Genomic DNA, 14,893 nt, shown 5'->3' with positions numbered 1-14,893 from the left:
ATATTATTTTGTATTCATCATTTAAGAAAAACATGAATACAAAACCTAAATGCCCACAATTTCATTAAAAGGAATGTTATTCAAAGATGAGGGATCACATTATATTTATCATTAATTTTTACCATTTTATTAGCACTTATCCACATGTTATACAATTCAATAACTCAATCATATCAAGAAAAGTTGTACAACTAGGACACATTCAATTCTAGAACACACTCTTCTTCCTTGCACTCAATGTCATTTGTGTAAAGGACTCAGTCTATGTTATATAAAACACATCTTTTCTTTTTTTTTAGTGCTGGTCAAATTCAAAGTGAAAGAAAAATTTTCTGGTTTGGAAACAATTCAACTTCCCATTTCTTCCTGAGCCATGTGCTTAAACACAGTGATTTCATAATTTTATAAATTTTATCATTTTTATTGGTAATTCTTAAGACACCAGGGTCTCTTTCTTCAAACACAAAAAGAAATCCTTTAAAGTCTATTGACCAATAAACCACTCCTTTTTCAACAGAGTTCAAGTGGTGGGGCCCTCCAAGGCAAAGAAGGAAGTTAAAAGATGTTAAATACAGGGCTTAGGTCCTCCTGCTCAGTTGAGTGGTTTGACTTCCCAGTCAACATGAAGGCGCTCCTTATTCTGGGGTTTCTCTTCCTTTTGGTCACCATCCAGGGAAAGGTCTATGAAAGATGTGAACTAGCCAGAAGGATGAAACAACTTGGAATGGATGGCTACGAGAGAATTAGCTTGGCAAACTGTAAGTTGGCTCTCCTTTGTATTTCCACATAGTTACTGGGGGGTGAAGAGAAAGAAAAAGTAGGAGAGGATGGATCTTAAGAAGGTATCTCAGATGTCTAATGATGCTATAGAAGAAATACCACACTTGGAAGGCCATCACAAGGAGAAATTTATTTTATCACAGTTTAGGAGGTTTCAAGGTCAAGTTGAAGTGTCAGCTCTAGGGACCGGTCTTTGTCTCCTTTCAACATCTGTGGTCCAGCATTCCTTGGAGCTCCCCATGTGTCTTGGCGTCAACGGCCCTCAATGTCTAGGATGTTCTCAGTACAGGGGGTCTAGGGTCCAAAGGATACTCTCTACCCCTGGTTCTTCTTTTCTTGGTAAGTTGTTAGGTTCTTAGTTCTCCCTAATCCCCACTTTGCTCCTGTCTCTCTCCTATTCTCACTTATAAGTTCAAAAGTGTGACTCAAATAGCCAATGACCAAGGGGCTGTTAATGAATGGGCTTTTTCTTTTCATATACATAAACAATGGTTAAAAACACAAAATGGATTCTTTAAAACAAGAGACAGCAGATTCAGGAATAAGGGAATGAGAGGACAAAATCCCTTCCTTTCTTTGTGTAAGAGCACCCATTGTACTAGTTCTACTGAATTTGCCAATTACTTCAGGCTCCATGGCACAAGTCGGCTGACTTAAAAGAGACAATGGAGAGCCTGGAACATCTCTGCCAACCCCTCAATGGATTCTAGCCATTTTCATTTTGTAATTTACTTCCTGAGAGCCTAGAGTGATGGGGTTTATTGTTATAGCTCCCCTGCTATGACTTAAGGAGCCCTGGTGGCATAGTGGTTACTCATTGAACTGCGATCCACATGGTCAGCAGTTCAAAACTACCAGCAGCTCTGAGGGAGAAAGATGGGGTTTTCTATTCAGCCTCAGACTCAGAAATGCACAAAGGATCACAATTACTCAGTACTGACTCAATGCCAGTGAGTTTGAGTGAGTCATGACATAGGATTTTTAATAATAACATTAAAAATGATGTTGAGCTGCCAATACAAAGGCAATCAGATTTCATTTGTCCTTAGGAATTGTATTATATAAGAATCCCTGGACCCAACATGAAAGAATGTTTTCTTTTGTTTTAATTCTTATTCACCTGATTAATGAATTTTAATTTTCTTCCAGATACTTCAAAAGGTGTCCTAAATAAATGTAACTTTAAACTATTCAGTTGGAATTCACATACTTCCCCTCAGTGACTAGTTTTGAATAATTAAGTGAATTAATGATTCATCGATGAAATATTTCTGTTGTATCATCTGACTTGCCATTCAACATCCCTTTGGGGATTTGATGGAACCGTCTGTCTCTCAGAAAATACTTCATTTCTTTACTCAAAAGCATTTGTCCATCAGCTGAAGAATCCGTGGGTGGTGCAAGTGGGTCACGGCCTCCGCTGCTAACTGAGAGGGTGGGGGTGGGGGTCCACTCAGAGGTGCCTTGGAAGAAAACACAGTCGTTCAGAACCCTGTGTAACACTGTCGGACTCTGATATGCACAGGGTGCCCATGAAGTGCACATTTAGGAAATCCCCTAAGCAACTCTGGCCTAGTCTCTTCTGTTCTAGGCTGACCGTTGCCTGAGGGATCCGAATACACTGCTATCAAGTCCATTCTAACTCAGAGAGACTCAAAGGACCAAGTAGTAGTGCATCGTAGGGCTCCTGAGGTTATAAACCTGCCTGGAGCAGACAGCCTCAGCTTTCTCCCAAGGAGTAGTTGGTGTGTTTCAACTGCAAACTTCGGAGTTCCCTGCCGGGCACTTGACCCACGGCACCACTAGGGTGCCTGAGGAGTTTGCAGAGGAGAAAAACAATGGAAGAACTTTTATAGTTTTAAAAGTATGTTTTCTTGTTCCATTAGTCTAATAAAATTACCTGAATGACAATAAAGAATCTTGATAGAGGACCATTTAACAGTAAGAGGAACGGGCGTGGCTTCGTGTGTTGAGTGTGACACTGTGAACAACAAACTCATTGGTTCAAACCAACCAGCCCAACTGAGGGGGAAATATGAGGCTATCTGATGAAGACTTACCGTCTCAGAAACCCCTACCCTGAGTTATTATGGGTAGAATCCACCCCGTAGTGGGGTGGTGGTGGTGGTGGTTTGGGGTTTGTCTCTTTGAAAAAAGCTGAAGTATTAAGATATTTTGCAAGTTGAATACATCTTTATACATACAGTGTGAGTGATTTGGTATTGCTTCTTATTACTTTTCAGGGATGTGTTTGGCCAGATGGGAGAGTGGTTATAATACCCGTGCTACAAACTACAATCGTGGAGACCAAAGCACAGACTATGGAATTTTTCAGATCAATAGCCGTTACTGGTGCAATGATGGCAAAACCCCAAGAGCAGTTAATGCCTGCGGCATATCCTGCAACGGTAAGACTAGTTAAGGCTGAGTGGTGCACAGGACACATCTGGTTATACTTCCCAGAGATTCAGTGCCAATGTGAGAGGCTGGAAGGGCTTATCAGGGACACAGAAGAACTCCAGCTCAAACTCAAGGGAATTTATTGATTTTTGTGGATTAAAAAATATTTGGTTGATCTCATGTAAAATAATATAAAGATGTTTAATGCATAGTATAACAAATAAGTCCTACAAAATCAATATGAGTATATTTTAAAATCTTAAATCTCTAATAGAGAAGATTACGTTTAGAATAGTTTTTAAATCTAGTTTTAACTTTTTGGACTTCTATAATCATCTATGGCCATTGAATAAATATTAGGAAAAACTAAGAAGCAAAATTACATAGTTAATCATGATTTACTTTGGGTATATATTTTTCTGTACTATGTATCATTCATGTAAATGAATGTAAAGCTGTATCATGTGCACGGTTACACACATATATATATGTCAACAATTTCTTGTGAAAATGAAATTGTCTACTGCTTTACAATATGCTTTTAATTGTTTATGGAGCTGTGGTGGCACCGTGAGTTGAGTGCTGAGCTGCTACCCAGAAGAGCTGTCTGCACCTGTGCAGACTCACAGTCTCTGAGACCCTGCGGAGCAGGGCTGCTCCGTTCAGTGGGGTTGGACTTGATGCCTAGGGTTTGCTTCTTTTTTCTCTTTTTATTGTTTAAAGTGAGCTCTGTGGTAAGGCATATTACCATATTTGAAAGATGAATAGAATTTCATCACACAGATATTTCACTGTTTATTCATTCAACTCCTGTTGGAGATACTTAAATAATTTCACTTTTCCTTTTTGTAAATTACTATGAAAATCCTTCTCCAAACCTTTGGATTTACTCCTGCTATTTCTTTCCTTTTTAAAAAAATGTCATTTTATTGGGGGCTATTACAGCTTTTATAACATTCCATCCATCAATTGATAGCATATTTGTACATTTGTTGCCATCATCATTTTCTAGACATTTACTTTCTATTTAAGCCCTTGGATCCCTACTATTTCTTGAGTGATTTCCTAGAAATTGTATGTCTATATAAAAAATTACCAGGCTGTCTTATTAAATATTGCACAAGTCACACAGGACTGTATGACTGTATTATTGAATAATTCAGAACTTTTTAAAAGTTTCATAAATGATAAACAGAACGCTTTGTTTTTTGCCAGATGGGATGGTATGAAGAGAAATCTTCCCCCATTCTCAGATAATTGAATGCTTGTATGGTGTTCTTTCCTCAGCCCAGTCGAGTAAGCTATCTACACATAAGTGTATAGTAAGATTTCCATCAAAGTTGTTTGATGTCTCATCTCTTCTATTTCAGTTTTGCTACAAGATGACATCACTCAAGCTGTAGCATGTGCGAAGAGGGTTGTCCGTGATCCACAGGGCATTAGAGCATGGTATGTTTTCAGGTGTTAAAGGAGTGAATGGTGGCGGGTAAGCATTGGTCTACTAAGCACAAGCGGGCTGTGCATGCCCAACGAGCCACTCCAAGGGAGAAGATGAGGCCGCCTGCTCCTGTAGAGATTTACAGCCTCAGAAACTCTGTGTATGATCTGCATGAGTCAAAAAGACTCAAGGGCGTGGAGTGTTTGGGTTTTATTTGGGGGGTGCGGAGTGGTTATTGATATGTGCAGAGAGCTGAATTTCAAAGGCCAAACTATGCTGCAGAGAATCCTTTAGGTTTGTGCAGAACAAATGAATGTCTCAATATTTAAAGAAATTATCTACCATAACAAACTCAGAATCTTACTCTCTGCCTCATCAATTTATTTCAGGGAGTTCTAGAGTTTTTAAGACTCTTCACCATCTACATACTTGTCGAAACTTAAATTTGCTTTCAGAGAAAGAACATGGGTGTTGCCCTTGCACGACTTGATGTGGAAAGCACACAGCTCCCCGTGTGAATTCTGCACTCTCATGCTCTGGGGAGGGCTAGGGAAGGAATGGAGCACTTTGTCTGCATAGCTGCCTTCAATAGACAGTAATACCTGATTCTGTGCATAGACGATATTTTATTTATTGAGAAAAATACTTTCCTCCATGATAAAATTGGAAGGATGTGTATTACGATGAAGAGACCTTAAGCCTTTCATGATTTGTTTTCCCTTTTGTTACAGGGTGGCTTGGAGAAACCGTTGTCAGAACCGGGATCTCACTGAGTATGTACGAGGCTGTGGCGTCTAACTGTGCACCTCTCCATCTTCAGCTCATCCTTGTCTCCTTTTCAAATGAAGGAAGTAGCGAATAATAAGTAAAAGGCCACACCACGATTCTTTCCTCATCAAACAAGGAAGCAAGGCTTCACCCTAAGCCGCTTAATGATTTATAATGTGTGTATTATTTGATATGATATGCCCACACCTTTTCCAGTTTGCTTAAAAGAACTCATGCTGATAAAAATGAATCTAAAATCTTGGTTAACAAACACATCTTTGATAGATTCAGTTCTTTAACCCAGGCTTAATCTTGCGTAATATCGTTAAGCCACAATATGAGATGAAAACGTAATAAAAGACTGCCTTAAGACAGACTGACCTCAGACGGAACCCCCGCCGTGTAGACCTGCGCTGCCTTCCACTGTTGGGCATGCCAGATAGCAAAGGGGAAGGCTGCCCGGGTGAAGAATGTTGTTTCCATGAAGTGTGTAGCCTCTGGTTTAGAGTTTCCCAACAAATAATGGAGCTTCACAAGCAGACTCACAACTTATACTTCAGTCTACCAAGGTCCTTTAAAAAATCCTCACATGCATCTCACAGGTCAGGAAGGACTATCCGGGAAGAGTAGATAAAGTATTGCCACTCTTCAATTTTGATAGTGTCGATTCATGCATCAAGTCTCAATTCAGGAGGCAGATGAGTTTGCAGCTTCTGAGGTAATGGCTAGTTAACCACGTGTGTGAAATTATGCCTGTCGGTAAGAAACGCAAAATGATGAATAAAGACTTTGTAACTCACAGTCTGTGTCCCTTTAAGACCTCTCTAAAGTCTCTGAAGGAAAAAATTGATGTCCTGAATATCTTTCCTGTATCCACACTTGTACCGAAGCAACTGGAGATGACTGCAGAAAACTCCATAGGCCGCCTGCCTGCCAGCAGTGCTCACTTGAAATGCATAAGCGCAAAGATCAAACCAACACTCACAGTTGCCCGGCCACCTTGGCCATGTCTCTGCACCGCTTCCTTTGGCGTTCCCACTCTCCAAAATAGCTTTGACTAGCTACTTCTCCTCCTCTCCCTTCAGCGTCCCTGTACTTTCCCTCACACCTCCAGTCTCCCATGTCCTCTCCAGCCTGGCATTGCACTGAGAGCCTAGACAGCTTCTTCTCCCCATTCAGACTCCACTCCTTCTCTTTCGGCTGCTGCAGCCCTTCTCCACCAACACCAGCACCATTATAGCTGCGATACACCACGCTGAACCACTGCTCCCATTAGGAGCAGGGCAGGAATGATTTTTAGCCTTTTGCTCACTGTCACCTGGGTAGCATAAGGAATATGCTGCCTGCTCCTACCTGAGAGGTTCCAAAAAACTCGCTCACTTCCAATGGTGAGTCGATGCCAACTCATAGTGAATCTGTAGTGCAGGACAGAACTGCCCCTGTGGGTTTGTGAGAATGTACCTCCTTTCAGGAGGAGAAAGCCTCATCTCTCTCCTGGGGAGCAGCTGGTGGTTTCAAACTGCTGACCTTGCAGTAAGCAACCCAATGTGACACCGGGGCTCCCAATTTAACAAGGTGAACGAGGCAAATTCACAAAGTAGCTCTGTGCGACAAAAGTCTGGGAAGGACTTTGGTCAGTCATTGTTTTACAAAAACAGCACTAAGCTGCTATAAGTCAATTCTGACTCAGCACCTTCAGCCCAGAAAACCCAACTGAGACAGTACTCCTGTGGAACACATGGGAGCATCATGGGAAATCACGATTATATACTTCAGACCTGGGATGGTGGCGGGGGGTGGGCAGTACTGGCACCCCATCTGAACTGGTTGGGGATTACTGCACAAGGGGACCACACTGAAAGTCTAAAATGTAAGGGGGTTGGGGCATGGGGACTAGTCTCCTCCATCCTAGACAGCAGGAATAGCAATGGGGACTTTTCGGATGCACGCTTTTTGGACAAGAATGCTGAAAAACAAAAGGGTGTATGTGTTGTCAGGTTAGGGGACCCGCGATGTGTATCCCTGAAAGAAAAGGGGACTGGACTGATGGCTTATAACAGGTCCTTCTCGCTACTTAACAGAGATATTCATCTGCTCTGTGTCAGGATCTATGACCGGCTTGTGACTACCTGGGTGTTCCTTTTTGTGTGTTGGTTTTGTTTCCTGTGTTTAACCTATGCGAGATAGCTCGGATAGGCAATCCTGGAAGATGACAACAGGGGATGGTGCCTGGGGGGCATGGGAGGGAAGGAGGTGGAGGGAGGAGAGTCTTGAGCCAATAAAGACAGGTACAGGGGAAGAGTAAGGGGTTCTGAAATAGATGGTGAGGAGATGTAGCTTTTCTGGTTGTGTCTGATCAATGGAATTGTATTTGACAGAAATTCCTGTGAGGTGAACCATGGGTCAACATTATAGTGGGGCAGGAGGAAAGTAAAAAGAAGAAGAAAGAAACCATATATAGAGCTATACACACATATGTTTATATGCAAATATATAAATATACAATTATTTAAATATTGGTATATTTCTTTATATATGTATATAAATGCAAATGCAACAAGGAAGTAGATGGACTTTGGGCTGCTACTTAAATCTGACCACAGTACTAAGATGGTTTGTTCTTTCCTAGCACGATCGATTGCTGAAGACAAATGGGTGACTAAGAAAGTGTGGTGAAAAAAGCTGACGGTGCCCGGCTATTAAAAGATATGGCATCTGGGGCTGTAGTCAAATAACCAGCCATCTAGCAGGGAAGCGGTAAAGACACATGGAAGCAGCATACCAGCCTGTGTGATCATGAGGTGTTGACAGAGAAAAGTATCAGAAGCTCATAAGCAAGCAATCAAATCAATGTAAAAGGTTGGAGATGTAGTGGGCACCCCAAACCCACCTGCCAGTTAATTGGACAGTCCCTCTCAGAAGGGCCACACAGAAGGGATGTATATATATATGTATTATTATTTATACATATCTTACACTACCCATTCTATCCCTTCAACAACTATCTTGGACTTTGTCCCCCTTGAGAGGGTTATTCTGCTATTATTGCTATTCGTTCCCCTGCATCCCCGCCTTCCCTCTTCCCTTCTGCTACCTTCTGGAATTATTACTCCCATGACTGATGATGAGGGGGTTTATCTTTCCTGAATTCTATGTATTGAAAGTTCTCATCTGTGTTGCAGTATGTACTCTGGTCTGGCAGGATTTGTGAGGTAGGACTGAGATCATAATATTGGGGGGGGACAAAGGATTAAAGAACCAGAGGAGTGTTGTGTGTTTCGTTGGCACTATGCTGCCGCCTAGTTCCATTGTCTGCTCCATGCAGCCCCCTCTGTGCTGGAACATCCAATTATCCAAAGATGAGCTCTGGGTCTCCACCTTGATTCCTCTCCATCACCTCTGTGAGGTTATTTAATTTTGAACTTCTGATGCCTGTTCCCATGGATACCTCATGATCACTCAGGCTGGTGTGATTCTTCTATGTGGGCTTTGTTGCTTCCCTGCTAGATGGCCACTTGTTTGGATTCAAGCTTTTAAGACCCCAGACACTATATCTTTTAATAGCAGGGCAGCATCTCCTACCCCACCATCCATCTCTCTTTTTATTACTGTTTTTGACCATTTTATTAGCATTCATCGACATGTTATACAATTCAATAATTCAATCATATCAAGAAGAGGTGTATAATTATGACACATTCAATTCTAGAACATATTCTTCTTCCTTGTACTCATCGTTATTCATATAAATGGCTCAGTTTATGTTATATAAAATACTTTTTTTTTAAGTATTGGTCAAATTCAAAGTAAAGAATAACATTTCTGGTTTGGAAACAATTCAAATTCCGAATTCGTCCTGAGTCAAGTGTTTAAACACATGGATTGCATCATATTTGTCGGTAATACTTAAGACACCGGTCACTTTAATCCAACACAAAAAGAAATCCTTTAAAGTCTATTGATCAATAAACCATTCCTGTTTTCAACTGATATCAAAGGGTGGGGCCCTCAAAGGCAAAGAAGGAAGTTAAAAGATGTTAAATACTGGGTTTAGGCCCTCCTGCTCAGTTGAGTGGTTCGACTTCCCAGTCAACATGAAGGCGCTCCTTATTCTGGGGTTTCTCTTCCTTTCTGTCACCGTCCAGGGAAAGGTCTACGAAAGATGTGAACTGGCCAGAAGGTTGAAACAACTTGGAATGGATGGCTACAAGGGAATTAGCTTGGCAAACTGTAAGTTGGCTCTCCTTTGTATTTCCACATATGGTAGTTATTTGGGGGGAGAAGAACAGTAGGAGAGGATGGATTTGAAGACGGTATCTTAGATGCCTAATGCTGCTATAAAAGACATACCACACATGGAAGTCCATCACAAACAGAAATTCATTTCCAGATAAAACACAGTTTAGGAGGCTTCAAGGTCAGGTTGAAGTATCAGCTCTAGGGATAGGTCTTTGTCTCCTTTCAACATCTGTGGGCCAGCATTCCTTGGAGCTCCCCATGTGTCTTGGCATCAATGGCCCTCAAAGTCTAGGATGTCCTCACTGCAGGGATTCTAGGGTCCAAAGGATACTCTCTACTCTTGGTTCTCCTTGAAAAGTCATTACGTCCTTAGTTCTCCCTAATCTCACTTTGCTTCTCTGTCTCTCTCCCCCGTTATCTTTCAGAAGTTCAAAAGTGTGACTCAAGTAAGGGCAAAAGTGTGACTCAAGTAAGGGCTAAATTGGGACATGACACTTGAACCATGGCCTGGGCAGGCTAACACACACACACACACACACACACACACACACACACACACTGTGGGGTGTGGGGGGGGGCGGCAATTCAATCAATGACCAAGGGGCTGTTAGTGAAATGGAATTTCCCTTTTCATATACTTACAATGGTTTGAAACAGAAACTGGCTACTTTAAAATGAGAGACCGCAGATCCAGGAATAAGGGAATGAAAGGACAAAATTTCTTCCTTTCTTGGCATAAGAACACCCATTGTACTAGTTCTACTGAATTTTCCCATTACTTTAGGCTCCATGGCACAAGTCGGCTGACTTAAAAGAGACAATGGAGAGCCTGGAACATCTCTGCCAACCCCTCAATGGATTCTAGCCATTTTCATTTTGTAATTTACTTCCTGAGAGCCTAGAGTGATAGAGTATATTGTTATAGCTCCTCTGCTGTGACATGAGGAGCTCTGGTGGTATAGTGGCTATTCGTTGGTCTGCGATCCACATAGTCAGCAGTTCAAAACCATCAGAAACTCTGAGGGAGAAAGACAGGGCTTTCTATTCAGCCACAGACTCAGAAATGCACAGAGGGTCACAATTACTCAGTACTGACTCAATGCCAGTGAGTCGTGATATAGGATTTTTAATAACAACATTAATCAATGATGTTGAGCTCCCAATACAAAGGCAATCAGATTCCAATTGTCCTTGGGTATTGTATTATATAAGGATCCCTGGAACCGGCATTAATGCTATTTTTTGTTACTCTATTCACTTGATTAATGAATTTTCATTTTATTCCAGATACTTCAAAAGGTGCCCTATATTAAAAGTTACTTTATACTTTTCAGTTGGAATTCACATATTTCCCTCAGTGACTAGTTTTGAATAATTAGGTGAATTAATGATTTATGGATGAAATATTCCTGTTGTATCGTCTGAATTGCCATTCAACATCCCTTTGGGGATTTTATGGAATCGTCTGTCTCTCAGAAAATACTTCATTTCTTTACTCAAAAGCATTTGTCCATCAGCTGAAGAATCCGTGGGTGGTGCAAGTGGGTCACGGCCTCAGCTGCTAACTGAGAGGGTGGGGGTGGGGGTCCACTCAGAGGTGCCTTGGGAGAAAACACAGTCGTTCAGAACCCTGTGCAACACTGTTGGACTCTGATATGCACAGGGTGCCCATGAAGTGCACATTTAGGAGATCCCCTAAGCAACTCTGGCCTAGTCTCTTCTGTTCTAGGCTGACCGTTGCCTGAGGGATCCGAATACACTGCTATCAAGTCCATTCTAACTCAGAGAGACTCATAGGACCAAGTAGTAGTGCACCGTAGGGCTCCTGAGGTTATAAACCTGGATGGAGCAGACAGCCTCAGCTTTCTCCCAAGGAGTAGCTGGTGTGTTTCAACTGCAAACTTCGGAGTTCCCTGCCGGGCACTTGACCCACGGCACCACTAGGGTGCCTGAGGAGTTTGCAGAGGAGAAAAATAATGGAAGAACTTTTCTAGTTTTAAAAGTATGTTTTCTTGTTCCATTAGTCATAAAATTACCTGAATGACAATAAAGAATCTTGATAGAGGACCATTTAACAGTAAGAGGAACGGGCGTGGCTTCGTGTGTTGAGTGTGACACTGTGAACAACAAACTCATTGGTTCAAACCAACCAGCCCAACTGAGGGGGAAATATGAGGCTATCTGAAGAAGACTTACCGTCTCAGAAACCCCTACCCTGAGTTATTATGGGTAGAATCCACCCCGTAGTGGTGGGATGGAGGGGGGGGATCGGGGGTTGTCTCTTTGAAAAATGCTGAAGTATTAAGATATTTTGCAAGTTGAATACATCTTTATACATACAGTGTGAGTGATTTGGTATTGCTTCCTTATTACTTTTCAGGGATGTGCTTGATCAAATGGGAGAGTGGTTATAATACCCGAGTTACAAACTACAATCGTGGTGACAAAAGCACAGACTATGGAATTTTTCAGATCAATAGCCGCTACTGGTGCAATGATGGCAAAACCCCAAGAGCAGTTAATGCCTGCCGCATATCCTGCAACGGTAAGACTAGTTAAGGCTGAGTGGTGCACAGGACACATCTGGTTATACTTCCCAGAGATTCAGTGCCAATGTGAGAGGCTTGAAGGGCTTATCAGGGACACAGAAGAACTCCAGCTCAAACTCAAGGGAATTTATTGATTTTTGTGGATTAAAAAATATTTGGTTGATCTCATGTAAAATAATATAAAGATGTTTAATGCATAGTATAACAAATAAGTCCTACAAAATCAATATGAGTATATTTTAAAATCTTAAATCTCTAATAGAGAAGATTACGTTTAGAATAGTTTTTAAATCTAGTTTTAACTTTTTGGACTTCTATAATCATCTATGGCCATTGAATAAATATTAGGAAAAACTAAGAAGCAAAATTACATAGTTAATCATGATTTACTTTGGGTATATATTTTTCTGTACTATGTATCATTCATGTAAATGAATGTAAAGCTGTATCATGTGCACGGTTACACACATATATATATGTCAACAATTTCTTGTGAAAATGAAATTGTCTACTGCTTTACAATATGCTTTTAATTGTTTATGGAGCTGTGGTGGCACCGTGAGTTGAGTGCTGAGCTGCTACCCAGAAGAGCTGTCTGCACCTGTGCAGACTCACAGTCTCTGAGACCCTGCGGAGCAGGGCTGCTCCGTTCAGTGGGGTTGGACTTGATGCCTAGGGTTTGCTTCTTTTTTCTCTTTTTATTGTTTAAAGTGAGCTCTGTGGTAAGGCATATTACCATATTTGAAAGATGAATAGAATTTCATCACACAGATATTTCACTGTTTATTCATTCAACTCCTGTTGGAGATACTTAAATAATTTCACTTTTCCTTTTTGTAAATTACTATGAAAATCCTTCTCCAAACCTTTGGATTTACTCCTGCTATTTCTTTCCTTTTTAAAAAAATGTCATTTTATTGGGGGCTATTACAGCTTTTATAACATTCCATCCATCAATTGATAGCATATTTGTACATTTGTTGCCATCATCATTTTCTAGACATTTACTTTCTATTTAAGCCCTTGGATCCCTACTATTTCTTGAGTGATTTCCTAGAAATTGTATGTCTATATAAAAAATTACCAGGCTGTCTTATTAAATATTGCACAAGTCACACAGGACTGTATGACTGTATTATTGAATAATTCAGAACTTTTTAAAAGTTTCATAAATGATAAACAGAACGCTTTGTTTTTTGCCAGATGGGATGGTATGAAGAGAAATCTTCCCCCATTCTCAGATAATTGAATGCTTGTATGGTGTTCTTTCCTCAGCCCAGTCGAGTAAGCTATCTACACATAAGTGTATAGTAAGATTTCCATCAAAGTTGTTTGATGTCTCATCTCTTCTATTTCAGTTTTGCTACAAGATGACATCACTCAAGCTGTAGCATGTGCGAAGAGGGTTGTCCGTGATCCACAGGGCATTAGAGCATGGTATGTTTTCAGGTGTTAAAGGAGTGAATGGTGGCGGGTAAGCATTGGTCTACTAAGCACAAGCGGGCTGTGCATGCCCAACGAGCCACTCCAAGGGAGAAGATGAGGCCGCCTGCTCCTGTAGAGATTTACAGCCTCAGAAACTCTGTGTATGATCTGCATGAGTCAAAAAGACTCAAGGGCGTGGAGTGTTTGGGTTTTATTTGGGGGGTGCGGAGTGGTTATTGATATGTGCAGAGAGCTGAATTTCAAAGGCCAAACTATGCTGCAGAGAATCCTTTAGGTTTGTGCAGAACAAATGAATGTCTCAATATTTAAAGAAATTATCTACCATAACAAACTCAGAATCTTACTCTCTGCCTCATCAATTTATTTCAGGGAGTTCTAGAGTTTTTAAGACTCTTCACCATCTACATACTTGTCGAAACTTAAATTTGCTTTCAGAGAAAGAACATGGGTGTTGCCCTTGCACGACTTGATGTGGAAAGCACACAGCTCCCCGTGTGAATTCTGCACTCTCATGCTCTGGGGAGGGCTAGGGAAGGAATGGAGCACTTTGTCTGCATAGCTGCCTTCAATAGACAGTAATACCTGATTCTGTGCATAGACGATATTTTATTTATTGAGAAAAATACTTTCCTCCATGATAAAATTGGAAGGATGTGTATTACGATGAAGAGACCTTAAGCCTTTCATGATTTGTTTTCCCTTTTGTTACAGGGTGGCTTGGAGAAACCGTTGTCAGAACCGGGATCTCACTGAGTATGTACGAGGCTGTGGCGTCTAACTGTGCACCTCTCCATCTTCAGCTCATCCTTGTCTCCTTTTCAAATGAAGGAAGTAGCGAATAATAAGTAAAAGGCCACACCACGATTCTTTCCTCATCAAACAAGGAAGCAAGGCTTCACCCTAAGCCGCTTAATGATTTATAATGTGTGTATTATTTGATATGATATGCCCACACCTTTTCCAGTTTGCTTAAAAGAACTCATGCTGATAAAAATGAATCTAAAATCTTGGTTAACAAACACATCTTTGATAGATTCAGTTCTTTAACCCAGGCTTAATCTTGCGTAATATCGTTAAGCCACAATATGAGATGAAAACGTAATAAAAGACTGCCTTAAGACAGACTGACCTCAGACGGAACCCCCGCCGTGTAGACCTGCGCTGCCTTCCACTGTTGGGCATGCCAGATAGCAAAGGGGAAGGCTGCCCGGGTGAAGAATGTTGTTTCCATGAAGTGTGTAGCCTCTGGTTTAGAGTTTCCCAACAAATAATG

At 41.2% G+C, this 14,893-nt stretch overlaps 2 protein-coding genes across 2 annotated transcripts; both read left to right on the top strand.

Moving 5' to 3' along the window:
• Window positions 1-615: 615 nt before the first annotated feature.
• LOC101656872 (lysozyme C-like) lies at window positions 616-5,659 on the top strand. Its single transcript, XM_004700457.2, has 4 exons — window positions 616-758; window positions 3,024-3,188; window positions 4,551-4,629; window positions 5,350-5,659. Exons 1-4 carry the CDS (start codon window positions 623-625, stop codon window positions 5,414-5,416), a joined length of 447 nt encoding a protein of 148 aa, XP_004700514.1. The 5' UTR covers window positions 616-622; the 3' UTR covers window positions 5,417-5,659.
• Window positions 5,660-9,480: 3,821 nt separating this feature from the next.
• On the top strand, window positions 9,481-14,641 carry LOC101657181 (lysozyme C). Its single transcript, XM_004700458.2, has 4 exons — window positions 9,481-9,616; window positions 12,006-12,170; window positions 13,533-13,611; window positions 14,332-14,641. Exons 1-4 carry the CDS (start codon window positions 9,481-9,483, stop codon window positions 14,396-14,398), a joined length of 447 nt encoding a protein of 148 aa, XP_004700515.1. The 3' UTR covers window positions 14,399-14,641.
• Window positions 14,642-14,893: the final 252 nt, after the last annotated feature.

Source organism: Echinops telfairi, unplaced genomic scaffold, assembly GCF_000313985.2.
Source record: "Echinops telfairi isolate 266 unplaced genomic scaffold, ASM31398v2 ScPeMD7_2;HRSCAF=8, whole genome shotgun sequence".
NCBI lineage: Eukaryota > Metazoa > Chordata > Mammalia > Afrosoricida > Tenrecidae > Echinops > Echinops telfairi.
The sequence above is the reverse complement of the archived record's forward strand: the minus strand, read 5'-3'. Positions and strand labels throughout refer to the sequence as shown.

Excerpts from the sequence above, each read along its gene's own strand:
- LOC101657181 (XM_004700458.2), top strand. The coding sequence starts at position 9,481 with ATGAAGGCGCTCCTTATTCTGGGGTTTCTCTTCCTTTCTGTCACCGTC. Across the intron at positions 12,171-13,532 it reads CTGCCGCATATCCTGCAACG|TTTTGCTACAAGATGACATC; the intron begins GTAAGACTAGTT and ends CTTCTATTTCAG. Across the intron at positions 13,612-14,331 it reads CCACAGGGCATTAGAGCATG|GGTGGCTTGGAGAAACCGTT; the intron begins GTATGTTTTCAG and ends CTTTTGTTACAG.
- LOC101656872 (XM_004700457.2), top strand. The coding sequence starts at position 623 with ATGAAGGCGCTCCTTATTCTGGGGTTTCTCTTCCTTTTGGTCACCATC. Across the intron at positions 759-3,023 it reads GAGAATTAGCTTGGCAAACT|GGATGTGTTTGGCCAGATGG; the intron begins GTAAGTTGGCTC and ends ATTACTTTTCAG. Across the intron at positions 3,189-4,550 it reads CTGCGGCATATCCTGCAACG|TTTTGCTACAAGATGACATC; the intron begins GTAAGACTAGTT and ends CTTCTATTTCAG.